We start from the raw sequence: 12,887 nt of genomic DNA, 5'->3' as shown, positions 1-12,887 counted from the left end.
TAGTAGTACTACCCCCATTTTGCTGATGGTGGGAAGGGGTAGAAAATGTATGGAGCAGAACTAGGTGGCAATGCCAGTTTTACCATGCTCTGCAACTAGTAGCAAATGTAAAAGTGGGAGACTGTAAAAACTCACCTTACCCCTTCTGACAGGCAGATACTGTAGACATGTAACCAGCCCACTAAAAGCAGCAGCTGATTCACAGGGACCTCTTGAGTGAGATCCCAGTGAATCAACTGCTGTTTGTAGTGAGCTGGTTGGATGCTGGGAGATGAATTCTTATTGTCTCACCATGTTACATTTCCTGTTAGTTGCTTGGCATAGTAAAATGCCATTCAGTTTGTCACCTAGCAATTAATCTACAAATCATCGTCTATTTGCTCATGTTTCTCAAAGTATTTGTGAAATTTTGGAAGAATTACTAGTCTTATTACTTACACTGTGTTCTGTATCTCCCAGCTTCACTCCTTTATTCGCTCAGAAAAATAAATTTTGCCAATAGTGTTTTTAAAAAAATGAATATGCATTCACCAATAAAAAAAATATGCACCCTAAAATCATGCTCTGGTCAGAACATGTTTTCCCATAAAGGATTTGAGCTGACCTACCAAAGTGAACAACGGAATCCACTCTTGTCCTTTTCTTGCAGCCTTCTGCTTACGTATTGGATGTTCTCAAGAAGGTGAGATCAAGGTGAGTGTCAAGAAGCTTTTTGTGGTTTGTGAACGGGCTAATAGGCCTGGCTGGTGGAAACTCCTGAGACAAGAAAATGTGTATGTACAATGCACAATCCAGGTTCTGGGTTCATAATCAATGCAGTTCCATCAAAGTTACAGGCACCTACTATAGTTGCTCTAATGGAAGTTACCTGGATTTGAACAGTCTGAAATAAAGCCTGTTTTGTATGGCAAGATCCTAGAGATGTACAGAGCACTGCATTTTTGGCCATAGCTGTCTTGAGTTCTTTAGGCTGTAGTAGAACCTGCAGTGACAAGTGGGGCTCAGTCAGCTGTCTGCCGTCAGAGAGCTTTTGACTGAATATGTGGGAATTGTATGTATGATGCTTTGGTTCAAAACACGTGCTCCTTAGTCATCCATTGGCCTTGTTTGGTAGATGCTCCTCCTGTGTCCTCGGGCTTCATGCTGTAACCATAAGATATAGAAGCTGTCCTACCCCTTCTTTCCCCAACCTAGCTTGTCATTGTCTAACTCACAAAATCCTTAGCACTCTAAAATCCTTATCACGCATGGCTCATTGAACACCATTGGGTTTTGAGTTTCCAGGGTTTCGTAGTATAAAACGTAGTCTTTGTGAAACAGCTGATAGAGGTTGTGGCTCTTTGAGTTGTCTTGCTACCACTTCACAGAGTTGCCTGTGTGCTTGGGAGTTGATAGCAGCCAGTCCTGACCTGGAAAGGCAGGATGTTTGTGTACTGATGAAGCATAGCTAGAAATCGCCCTAGGTGAAATCGTGCCTAGTTCTATCCAGGTGTCCTGTGCTTTGCTCACCTTGGAAAAGTAGGCAGCAATGGTGCCAAGCACCTGTTCCCACGTGTGCTCCTTTTTCAGGTGTCTAGGGCAAGCCATTGGTTACTATCTTCTGTGCTAGTGCCATCTGCTTTGGTGGTAATATCTTGCTGAGAATGGGTGCTGCCCTAGGTCTGGAATGGGAGGCTTGATAATGTTACTCTTCTCCCCTCTTCAGTGAATTGGAAGAATCTCTGTTGGTGCTGCCGTTTTCCTATGTGCCTGATCTTCTCAAGCTCTTCAATCAATATCTTCAGCAAGGCTCAGATGTTGAGCTGCTCTGCCGGGCTCTGATGTTTCTGCTCAGGTAACCCTCACAATACAGAGAGAGTGCAGAGTAGCTTCATGGGCTGAAGTAGGTCTTGGACAACTGGCCTTGATCTGAGCCTAGGTGGGAATGGTTCTGACAAATGCCAGAGCGAACTTTGTGGCAGTATAGAGACTATTGATTATGTTTAAAGCCCAGGCTTTCATACAGCTGCCTGCTTCCATGAGCATGCAGTTCATTATTGATTTATCAGGGTGCAATCCTAACCAACTTTCCAGCAGCAAGGTAAGGACAATGCAGCTCCAAGGTAAGGGAACAAACAGTCCCTTACCTTGAGAAGGCCTCCGTGACTGTCGCCCAACTGCAGGATGCAGATTAAAGAGTTTTCAGAGGCTTTTGTATCTCACTCTATGTCAGATTTGTTGGTTTATTCTATTCCTTTAATTAACCCAGTGTGGCATATACAGACCACCCTGCAAAGAGTTGCAGAAGACTTGACAGCTAAGCAGATGGGCTTGAAGGCTCACAAAGTTGTCATTTCAATTGCCGTGGGTGTAGCGTTGCAGGTTCATTCAAGCTGAATTAAAATGTGTCAGTGGAGCACATACACCGGGTGTCCCAGGAGTAACAGGGCAGTCAAAGATGTGATCTTTAACCAGAAAAAGTTTAATAAATATGCATGTGTAGGAGATAATATGAAAACAGAGAAGAAATGCTAAGTACAACAATTGTTCAAAGTGTACTTCAGTACATTTATCAACTCTTTTTACGACCTTCCAACATAAATCTGAAATAATTTGTGCACCTTTATCAACCATTTCTTGTCTACATTGCTCAGTTGTTCAGGTTTTCAGGCATAAACTTCATTCTTCAGATTGCACCAGAGGAAAGCAGTGGAGTAAGATCTGGCGATTGGCAGGATACTCAACCTGTCCATGGCATCCAATCCACCACTAAGGAAAATGCTCATCTAATTAATTGCATGCAAGGGTACCCTGTCATACTGGAACTAAATTTCATCAATGTTCAGCCATTTAGCTATGGCTGGGAGGAATTAGTTGTCCAGCACAGCCACCAGTCGTGATTGGATCAAAAAGGAATGGACGCACAACACCAGTAGCGCTAATTACAAGCAAAATGGTGATAGGAATTGGAATCTCTTTCAATTTCAACTTATGGATTTCCACTTGACCAGTAAAGTGTTGTGTTCATTAGCATGGCCGTTCAACTTAAGGTGGCTTTGTCAGTCCAAAAGATTGGGGGGGGGGGGAGGTGTCATTCTTTGCACATTTATTTGTAAAAGTTTGGCAAAACTCCACTTTCTGATCAGGATCATTCAGGGTGTGAAGCAAGATGATGTGGTCTTGAGTTGGGCTTGTGAAGCATCCTCTGAACGGATGGTCTAGAAATGCCAAGTTAATAATAAATAACAACAGAATGGTGCCTGGTGTTTATTTTGATGAATGCCCAGTTAGTTGTGTTCCTGCAGGCACCCTTTTTATTCCTATAGTTTGGAAGCAAAGAAAAGGGGGAAATCTCCTTATGGTGTAACTTGGCAATTAGGACTTGCAAACTACTAAGGAGGTCTGAAAGTTTTATATTCTCCCTCCCTCTTCAAGGATACATTTTGGGCAGATCACAAGCAATCAGCTTCTAGTTAAGGTGATGGAGGATCTGAAGAAAACCACCATCTCTAAAGTCAGCCAAGTGAGGGTAAGTACTTGTCAGTGGGATGTTACTGATAGTCTGTGTATAAAGGGTGCACAATTTCAGTGCCATTCCAACCCTCCCAAACTCAGCTGCCTTTGATCACTCTTTCACTAGTTGCAACAGGAGAGGAGGGGGAGTGAGCAAGTTCTGAATAATGTCTTTAAGGCCTACACTCCTGTAGTTAGCAGTTGAAAAACAATGTAATGAGATGGCACTGCTATGCTCAGTTCATACATTATGGTTACGGTCACCCCAGAGGGTGACCCACCCCAGAGGGGCAGATCCATGTTGTAGAGTGAGGGGTAGGACATCCCATACCATATAATGTTCTCTAAAGGGTAAAAGAACCAATAGGGGTAGAGCATTGCTGCACAAAGGGTTTATTTAAAGGTATCTTCAGGGGAGTATACCTGTTAATTACTAAGACACTCTAGGGGTGCAATCCTAGTAGTGACTTGAGCTGGTGCAAGCCACCTGTACTGACTCCCGAATTTGCAAATGTGCTGCAAGGCACATTTGCACCAACTCAGGTGTTGACTGGGCAGGCATGGAGGCCTATGCCGTTCCCCTGGGCTGAATTTCGACCCTGTGCTTGCCAACACGGGGTAGGAGAGGGTGGCAGGAGAGTGATCCAGGGGTGGGATGGGGGGCACTTTTTCAGTGGAGAGAGGGCAGGACTTTTGGGCCTGGAAGGGGGTGGGATTGGCTGTGGCACGTGCCAAATTCTAACCCCCACGTACAGAGGCTGCTCAGATTTGCACCAGCTATATAGCTGGCACAGATCTAAATAGTCACATGGGGTGGCTCGGGCTCGACACCAGGTATGGGGAAAAATATCCCATTATCCTGAGGTGACCTCCAGCCTGCCCCAACCTGCACTGGATACAGCGCAGGCTGCTGTGGCCTGCCTGTTCCAGCACAAGTTAGGTTTGGGATCCCCATCTGATAATTCTGGTGGGGAAATCCTTTCTGCTTTTTGCCCAATAGAGTTTCTGTGGGGGGGAAAGGGACCATTACTGTATCCAAGCCTCCTGCTCTCTGAGGCTCACCTTCTACCCTACTGGGAGTGGGTTCATAGGGGCTTTTTTGAGACTTCTACCTGTTTGGGTTATTCCTAGCTCTTACATCCAGCAGGGACTAAGCAGTTGCTTCTTCCCTGTATGGACCAGTTCCTTCTCCCTGTCCCTTATTGCTTTGGCTTTTCTCTCTCTCCTTATACTTCCTTCTTTAGGACTCCTGCTCTTTCCCCATCAACTTCATCACAGTTCTTTCTTTCTCTCATCTCATTTCTCTTGTACGTCCTGCCTTTTGACAGCTTTGCTCCTGTTTTCACTTTCTTGCCCTTTTGCCATGTATTCACCATGAAGCTTTCTCCTTTCCTGCCTTCTTCTCGTCATTTTCATCTTATATTCATATTTATTTTTTTAATATTTATTTTGCATTTTATAGTTGATTTTAATTATATTTTAATCATGAGCCTGTTTGAGTACCTTTGGAAGAAAAGTGGTATAAAATTACAGGTCCAGCCTATTTATACATGGATTTGACTCAGCATGAATGGTCCCTGCAAATGAGAAAGAATGTGCTGATCCGTGGAGAAAAATGCATCCCTTTAAAATCAGTTTTAAAAACTGAACAGTCCTTTAACAGCCTCCTTCATAGAGAGAGAGAGAGGGCAGCAAGGTAACAATCCATCATCAATCCTTCTCTCTCCTTCGGACCCCTCCCTTCCCTCAGCACAAAAGCAAAGTGATCATTTTGCATTGGTGAAGGGAGGGGCCGAGTGAAGTGCAGATGGATTGTCTTCTTAATGACTCTTATCTTAGAGTCAAAAGGTCAGCAAGGCTGTTTTTCAACCACTGGAGCAAAGAAACTTTGTTTTTTAAATTGATTTGCTATAGTGCGTTTTTTTAATCCAGTGCTTATCACTTTTTTATCTAGTGAGTGCTGGAACCCAGGCGAATCTCAACCTGTAGATTGGAATAAATATAACCAGGCTACTAGTTCACTTCCAGCAGTGGGAAGTCTACTTTAGTACAATCCCTATGGTAACTGGAATATGTATACATGCCTTGGGCCCTTATATTATAGAGCAGTGATTGTGAGTTGGGATATCTCACTTTGACCTTAAACTCATTTAAGTGGCTTGAAGGCAAACCACTATTTTTTCACCTCAGACCCTCATCAGTAACCAGGAGGGACTGAGGTTTGTCTGCCTTAACAGGGTGTGCTTTTTGAAAAACATGAAGACAGTGTCTGTCAGGATTGACTGGGTGATGTGGCTTGACTTCATTTCATTGCAAGAAAAAGGATAATTGAACTTAATGAGTCATGTTAGAATATCCTTTGTGGACCTTTCAAGTATGCCCTCAGATTGGTTCTCTCTCACTTGTGCCTCTAGGATGTCCTGGGGTTCAACATGGCTGGTCTCCAGTTCCTGAAGAGAGAAATAGAGGCCAAAGACGATGTAACCTTTTTTGCTGACGCTACTGACCGCTTTGAGGAGAAAAAGAGGAAAAGAAAGAAGAAACAGAGGATGATTCTTGCAGTGGTCTAACTGGGACACTCTTGGATTTGTCCCTTCAGAACATGGGGGCTTGGAAGAGTTGCTTTCTCCAACAAACTGGTCTGGATTTCATGAGTTTGGGTGAGGACACATGTACAGAGTTAGTGCTTCTAAAGGATTTTTAATAGGACTGCAGCAAAGTTTTGTCCACAAACATCTTAGAACATAAGTTGAGTGGTCATGATTCTTCTCTCTTCCCCCCCCCCACCCCCCTAGGTTTACTGTACACCAACATCTTGTTGTAACTGCTTCTCTGCCCAGTCTGTGGTTTGGTTGCTTTTTAAACATGAGCTTCCTGAGGCAGTGTCCCACATCATCAAACTGCCAATCAGATATGGCTTTTTGCCATAATGTAGCCAAATCTTAGTGCTTCCTGCTCCTGAGTGGACATATGTTTTAGCCCTATATTGTAGCCCCCTCCCCTGAACACTTGTCAAACTGCGTGCAGTTTTTCACAAAACATCCATTTTGGCCCAGCCCTAGAATGGAAAACCTCTTTGCACTCTGTTGTGTATATTTGCAATTTGTTATAAAGCCTCTAAAAAACTGACCTAGTGCTTTGACTTGTTTTCTCTGCGTCCAAGTTTAAATGAAGTGGTTTTATAAAAGCCTTCTGAAATGAAATAGTTTAAAAACCCACATCCAAAGCACAGTGCTGCAAGCGCTTACACGCGTTTGGAACAAAGTAGTAAACGTGTGATGGAGTGCATTCATCAATTTATTCAGTGTATGTGCTGAGAAGGTACTTGTGAGATGCTCCAATAAGTTTTTGTTCCTTGCTGTTCAGCAGAATGGGTGTGAAAGAAAATTTGTTTACAGAACCAAACTTTTCCCTACATTTGGCTTAGGTTTGTTATTTTGTAGCCAAGTTTCCAAATAAAGAAGGCATCCAAAACTCTCTAACTATTCCATGTGCTCCTTGCTGAAACAAAATAATAGCAATGTCCTCTTTCCTCAGACTATGAGACTAAGGCCCAAATCCTAACCAACTTTCCAGCACTGGCATAGCTGTGCCAATGGGGCGTGTGCTGCATCCTGCAGTTGGGTGGCAGTCACAGAAGCCTGTTCAAGGTAAGGGCATGTTTGTTCCCTTACCTTGCAGCTGCATGGCCCTTACCCTGGTGCTGGAAAGTTAGTTAGGATTGTGCCCTAATTTATATAAAACATTTTCACCATTAGAATGATGCATCTGGAGTGCTGGCATCAGCTGTGCTTCAATTAGCACTTTCTGTAGGCTTCATTATACAGTTGGGAGTCCTAATGAGCCCTTTCTTAAGAGCTATTTGTTAAGAGAAGCCGATTCCTTCAAGTTAAATATTTGGCTGTACAGTAGGAGACTGGAGGAGGATTCCTTTCTAGTCTTGCTCTCCACATTCAAGACAGAAAGGCTTTCAAAACCGGGGTGAGTAGCAAGTTTCATTTCAAAGCAGATGTTCAACCCTCTGATATCTTCATAGTTGGTAAGGACATCTGCAACACTGGAAAGCAAGTGAAAGGCACAGTTTTATATAACTGCCAAAGTACTTGGAATAACTGTTTGGTTTAAGCATCTGCCACTTGATTGTAGTCTTGGGGAGTCTGAGGAGGAGAGCCTGTCAGATTGGATGCTGCCTGAGTGGCCAAATCCTGTACCACTGGAAAGGGCTGGGCAGGATTCTTTTTGAGAAGTATTGTTGCTTGAGTACCCCACTCGTGCATGTCGCATCTCCCAGCAAATGTAGGTGGCGCACAGTCTTGTTGCATAACATGCTCTCAGGAAAGCTCTGTTGGTGGTAAACGCTTTTTCATTGCTCCAAACAGACTCCATAGTAGTGAGGAAGTAATTTTTATTCATAAACATGGCTAATGTATATTCATTTTAGTGACTGGAAGATATGCTGGAGAAGTGGTGTGGTTCACTCTCCATCAGAGTTCGATAGAGTGAATAAGTGAAAAATATTTAAATACACTGAGAGTAAATATATCTAGTGTACTGCTTTCTACCTATTATTCATGCTGGATTAGAATCTTGTCACTGTAGGACTGTCACGGTCTGTTCTGCAAAAGAAAGCAAAGTTAGAAGATAGCAGAGATGCACACACCTTCATTGCTGATACAAAGACTACACTGAAGCTTCCTCTTAGAGGCAATGTGGCAAACACCTGACAGCCCAATCCTAGGCATGTCTACTCAGAAGTAAGTCCCATCAAAGTCAATGGGGCTTACTCCCAGGAAAGTGTGGATAGGATCGGGCTGTGAGTGATGTGTCACTGAAGACGATGTCCGTTCTGCCATTAGAGTGATTGTGAATGAAAACGGAAATGATGAATTCTTGCATACTAATTATCTCTAATATTTAAAGTATTTGAATCTTCTTAAAGCAGATCAAATACTGATCAAACACAGCAAAAAGTACTGATGACAACTTCTTCCTTAGCTAGAATAAAAGTAGAAGTCCTGGGAAAGGAGCTAGATTCCCTACCCAACAAATACAACTTTAAATTGGCTATGCTCTCTTTTTTCCAGATCCCCAAATTATTGATGTACTTGTAAGCTACTAACTATTATTTCAATGGTCATTTGGGTGGTGCTATGTACATTTATTATTTGAATTTATAAACCACTTTTAAAAATAAGATTTTCTCAAAGCAGAGAGCAGGGTTAAAAAGATATATCAAGAAATAGAATAGTTTAAAAAAATCAGCAACGATCAGCATATCTCCAGTAACCACAATTTAAACCAGCAGTGATAAAAATTTTAACCCAGCCTACTGAAAGCAGAATGCAAAAGAAAAGCCTTCAGGGACTGATTGAGGCCTACCTGTTGGACATCCTCTGGCCATGCATTCCACAGAAGTGGTGCCACTATACAAAAAGGTTTTGTCTTTAGTCTGTGCCAACTGCACTTGTGTAAACATTGTGGATCATGAGAATTCAACCAGTACATCAAAAACCCAATGAGTTATGGACTTTCCACAGGAAGAAGCAACTTGCAGTTCTGTTCCCGTCTTGCCCTAGGGAACAGGGCTTAAATGAAGCTCCTCTGTTGCCAAAGGAAAAATTGATACTGCTCCTCTCTGATTTGGTTTAGATGAATTAGAGAGGAAAGGCAGTCAGAATTTTGATTGCTTTTATTAGCTGCCTTAACTTAATCAATTGCAATGAAACACAGGGGGAGTTATTAACTGATATGCTACAGGCTCCCTCTCTGAAGATACTACCTATACTGCAGCAGCCTCCCTGTTCAATGATCTATCTGCCTTGAACCAAGCTAAAGAGTTAGGAGCAAAGCAGCAAGTTCTATAAACATCTCGCTGGCAAAGAAGACAAAGTTCATCAGCAGGTGCCTATTGGGATTTTTACTCATTCTATGCACATACAGCCACCGCTCTGGCATTTAGTACCAATGTCCTGTACTGTGAAATATGCAGGGCTATTCCATGATTGTCTCCATTTATCTCTCACTGTTTTGGCCCAATCCTATCCTTCCCCCCCCCCCACCACCTATGCAGCCACACTGAAAAAGTGCATGCTATATCCAGCAGGGAGTGGGATGGAGCAGGAAAATTTGGAAAGAGGATTTAAGTCCCTTTCCCCTTCTGTAAGCCTCCTGCCCCATTAGGTCTCCTTGGACATGTCAGCAATTTCACTGGTGCAAGTCTGCAGAGAGAAGGGGGGTGGAGAAGGAGCTGCAGGTAAGAGGATAGGATCCAGTGCATGTCATTGCAGCCAGGCCCACCCTCTCCTGCAGTCTTCCTGCCCCATTCCTCCCTCCCCCACCACCTCCCACTCTGGTGGGCAAGCCAGGGCAGCAGCAACACACGTGGGAAGGCGCTGGCCTTCCTGCTGGTGCTCCGGCAGTGCATGCTGCTGGAGCAAGCTTTATGGCTGCCTTACAGCAGCCAGTGCTGGCAGAATGCTAGTTTTGCCAGCAGGGCAGCGTTGCCCATTTCATTTTGCATTTTCACTGTGATTTGGGTGAGGTCTGGGGCCTCTGGCCTTGCTGCTGCACGCTGTCTGTTGTTGGCAACCTTCAGTCTCAAAAGACTATGGTATCGCGCTCTGAAAGGTGTTTCTGCAACAGCGTCCAGTGTGGCTGAAAAGGCTGATTCAGGAGTGACAGTCCCTTCCACACTGGGGGCAAGTGCAGTCTGTCTCTGGTCTGTCTCCCTGGCTATGGGCCTTCTTTCTTTGCCTCTTAGCCTCAGTCTGTTGGCCAAGTGTCTCTTCAAACTGGGAAAGGCCATGCTGTACAGCCTGCCTCCAAGCGGGCCGCTCAGAGGCCAGGGTTTCCCACCTGTTGAGGTCCACTCCTAAGGCCTTCAGATCCCTCTTGCAGGTGTCCTTGTATCGCAGCTGTGGTCTACCTGTAGGGCGCTTTCCTTGCAGGAGTTCTCCATAGAGGAGATCCTTTGGGATCCGGCCATCATCCATTCTCACGACATGACCGAGCCAACACATGCGTCTCTGTTTCAGCAGTGCATACATGCTAGGGATTCCAGCATGTTCCAGGACTGTGTTGTTTGGAACTTTGTCCTGCCAGGTGATGCCGAGAATGCATCGGAGACAGCGCATGTGGAAAGCGTTGTTTCCTCTCCTGTTGTGAGCAAAGAGTCCATGACTCGCTGCAGTACAGAAGTGTACGCTGTCTGAATGTTTTAAAAATTTTACTGTTTGTTCTTCTTGCCTTTCTTGTGCATTGCTGCTCTGCTTTTATGGGTCCACTTCTGTTTCAATTTTTATTGCTCCTCTTAATTTTCTGTTTTAATGCTTTCCCAGTATGGTTTTATATGTGCTGATGGCTTTGTCTTATGCAGTGATTGTTAAAAATCATTTTCATGAAGTGCTTAGGCTATGTCTTTTTACTGGCCACCTACGTAAGGGGAGGAAAGGGTGGAATACCTATTCTTCTGCAAGACTGTCTTTGGAGGGTGGGCGCTACAGGGTAGGTTAGTCCATGGCTACTAGATAGTAAATGAAATAAAACCTTTCCCAACCTGGTCAGGCCCTGCTATTAAACACATCTTCTTATACCTTGTGTGAGAATCGTTGTGATAGTCCAGTAAGTCCAATGTTTCTCTTCGACAAATAAACAATATCCTTCCCACCCAAGGCGCAAGTTTTTGTTCTTTCTTTCTCACAGAAGGGATCCCTAGGAGATGGTCTGACTCCCGGGGTCTTCTGGAAGAGCAACACACACCAGGGGATATCTGCCCTAATCCTACATCATCTTTTCCCATTTCAAATATTGCATAGTTGAGAGACAACAACATATGCATTGGGGATTTGTGATGTTCCTAGTTACATCTGTGTCAAGACTGAAGTGGAGAGTGGGTTTCTCCCACCAGTCACTAGAAAACCCTCCACTTGTACTACTCTGCCTTTCTAGAACAAATGGGATAAGCAAGGATACAATTTGTCCACTATGGAAAAAATGTATAATGGTAAGTCCAAGGTTTCTTTCATATCCAGTCAAATTTAAGAATCATAAATATATCTAATAGCAAAACTTCGTATAACTTTTTCATTTTTTTAGTTTATTAACTTAGTTTACAGTGTTTCAGTGAAAAGACCTGGGCATATTCCTTTTTTTTTGTTTTCCTTTTCAGATCCTCACGAGTTTTGTGCAGCCCACCCTATATATTGGGAAGCTCTTGCACAGGCCTAAAGTATGACCCTTCTGGAAAGATTTTGAAGGTTAGGCTCCCCGCTCTTCGTTCTCGTGGAGTGGCAGCTGCTGCTCTGGGCGAAGAGGCCAGCTTCTTCCAATTATGAGATTAGGACATCCTGTGATAGGTGGCTCCTTTCATGCACTTCTTAAAGCAGGACTTCCAGGTTTCTTTTCTATCTGCAGAGATTAGCAGCAGGAAGAAGTTTCTCTTCAGTGCAGAGCAACTTAACTTATTTTGGAGGCAGAGATCATGTTCACTTTTGCTGAAGTAAATTCATTGCATGACATTTACCTACCATTCATACATGGTAAGCACTGAATATTTAGTGCAGTTGTTGCCATCTGACAAAGTTTTATTGTGAAGTGGAATGGCAGAGAGATGGGTTCCATGCTTAAATATATCTAAATTACTTACATTAAGCAGCAAGTTTGTGAGGTAGTGTCACCCTAAAACGAGAGACAGGATTTGATGAAACCAGCCGGATCATGCCTGCCTTTTCCCCCTGTGGGTACTTTGGTGGTCTGTTTTCATAGATGTTGCCTGTTAAGACTGGTGGAAGATATGTCAAGGATGATGTTGTTTTGCCAAACATCTTTAGGTCTGTTCCCCATTAGGAAGGAAAAAGAATCTGACATAGCTTTAGTTATTAGATTCCAGCCTGCAGTTTAATGCTTGCTAATGCAAAAAGCACTGAGAAAAGAGGGAAGGAGACACTGGAACAGAGGGGGGCTTGTTCAGCAGAATTTAGGAGGTAACATTCCCTATTTACATTTTAGCTGGAGAAACGATCTCTTCTCACCAACAGGATGCAATTTGTTGTAGTTCCCATGGGAAAATTTTCCCAATTCATTATCCCCAGCAGTTGATAGAGGAAAAAATAGCGTTCGAGATGAATAGCCTGACTTTGAGGATTGCTTACAAAGGAGTGGATGGTGGCCGTGGCTGCCACCTCTACTCTGATGGAAGCTACCTGGCAGCCTATTCCTGGTTGCTCTCCTATAGTTTGATTTATTTGGGATCCTTCTGAATCTACGGGGTGGCCGCAAAGTCCTTATGCATAAGATTGCATGGATTTAGGATTGAAGCCATTTAAGCCTGCGTAGGAACTTTGTGACCATCTATTAGCAAATACTACCACTTAGGTAGGGGTGTGTGTGTGTGTGTG

General features: G+C 43.6%; 2 protein-coding genes across 2 annotated transcripts in view; one reads left to right on the top strand and one right to left on the bottom strand.

The window, feature by feature from the left end:
- Positions 1-6,924, top strand: part of WDR3 (WD repeat domain 3) — a 34,071-nt gene extending 27,147 nt beyond the window's left edge. The window contains exons 24-27 of the mRNA XM_066614837.1: positions 650-693; positions 1,706-1,834; positions 3,415-3,508; positions 5,907-6,924. Of these exons, the coding sequence (XP_066470934.1) occupies positions 650-693; positions 1,706-1,834; positions 3,415-3,508; positions 5,907-6,062 (423 nt within the window). The 3' untranslated portion in view covers positions 6,063-6,924. The remainder of the gene's footprint in view (positions 1-649; positions 694-1,705; positions 1,835-3,414; positions 3,509-5,906) is intronic.
- Positions 6,925-11,823: 4,899 nt separating this feature from the next.
- Positions 11,824-12,887, bottom strand: part of SPAG17 (sperm associated antigen 17) — a 112,647-nt gene continuing 111,583 nt past the window's right edge. Inside the window, exons 48-49 of the mRNA XM_066612656.1 lie at positions 12,137-12,274; positions 11,824-11,898 (exon numbers count right to left, since the gene is read on the bottom strand). Of these exons, the coding sequence (XP_066468753.1) occupies positions 12,138-12,274 (137 nt within the window). The 3' untranslated portion in view covers positions 11,824-11,898; position 12,137. The remainder of the gene's footprint in view (positions 11,899-12,136; positions 12,275-12,887) is intronic.

Source organism: Tiliqua scincoides, chromosome 2, assembly GCF_035046505.1.
Source record: "Tiliqua scincoides isolate rTilSci1 chromosome 2, rTilSci1.hap2, whole genome shotgun sequence".
Classification (NCBI taxonomy): Eukaryota; Metazoa; Chordata; class Lepidosauria; order Squamata; family Scincidae; genus Tiliqua; species Tiliqua scincoides.
The sequence above is the reverse complement of the archived record's forward strand: the minus strand, read 5'-3'. Positions and strand labels throughout refer to the sequence as shown.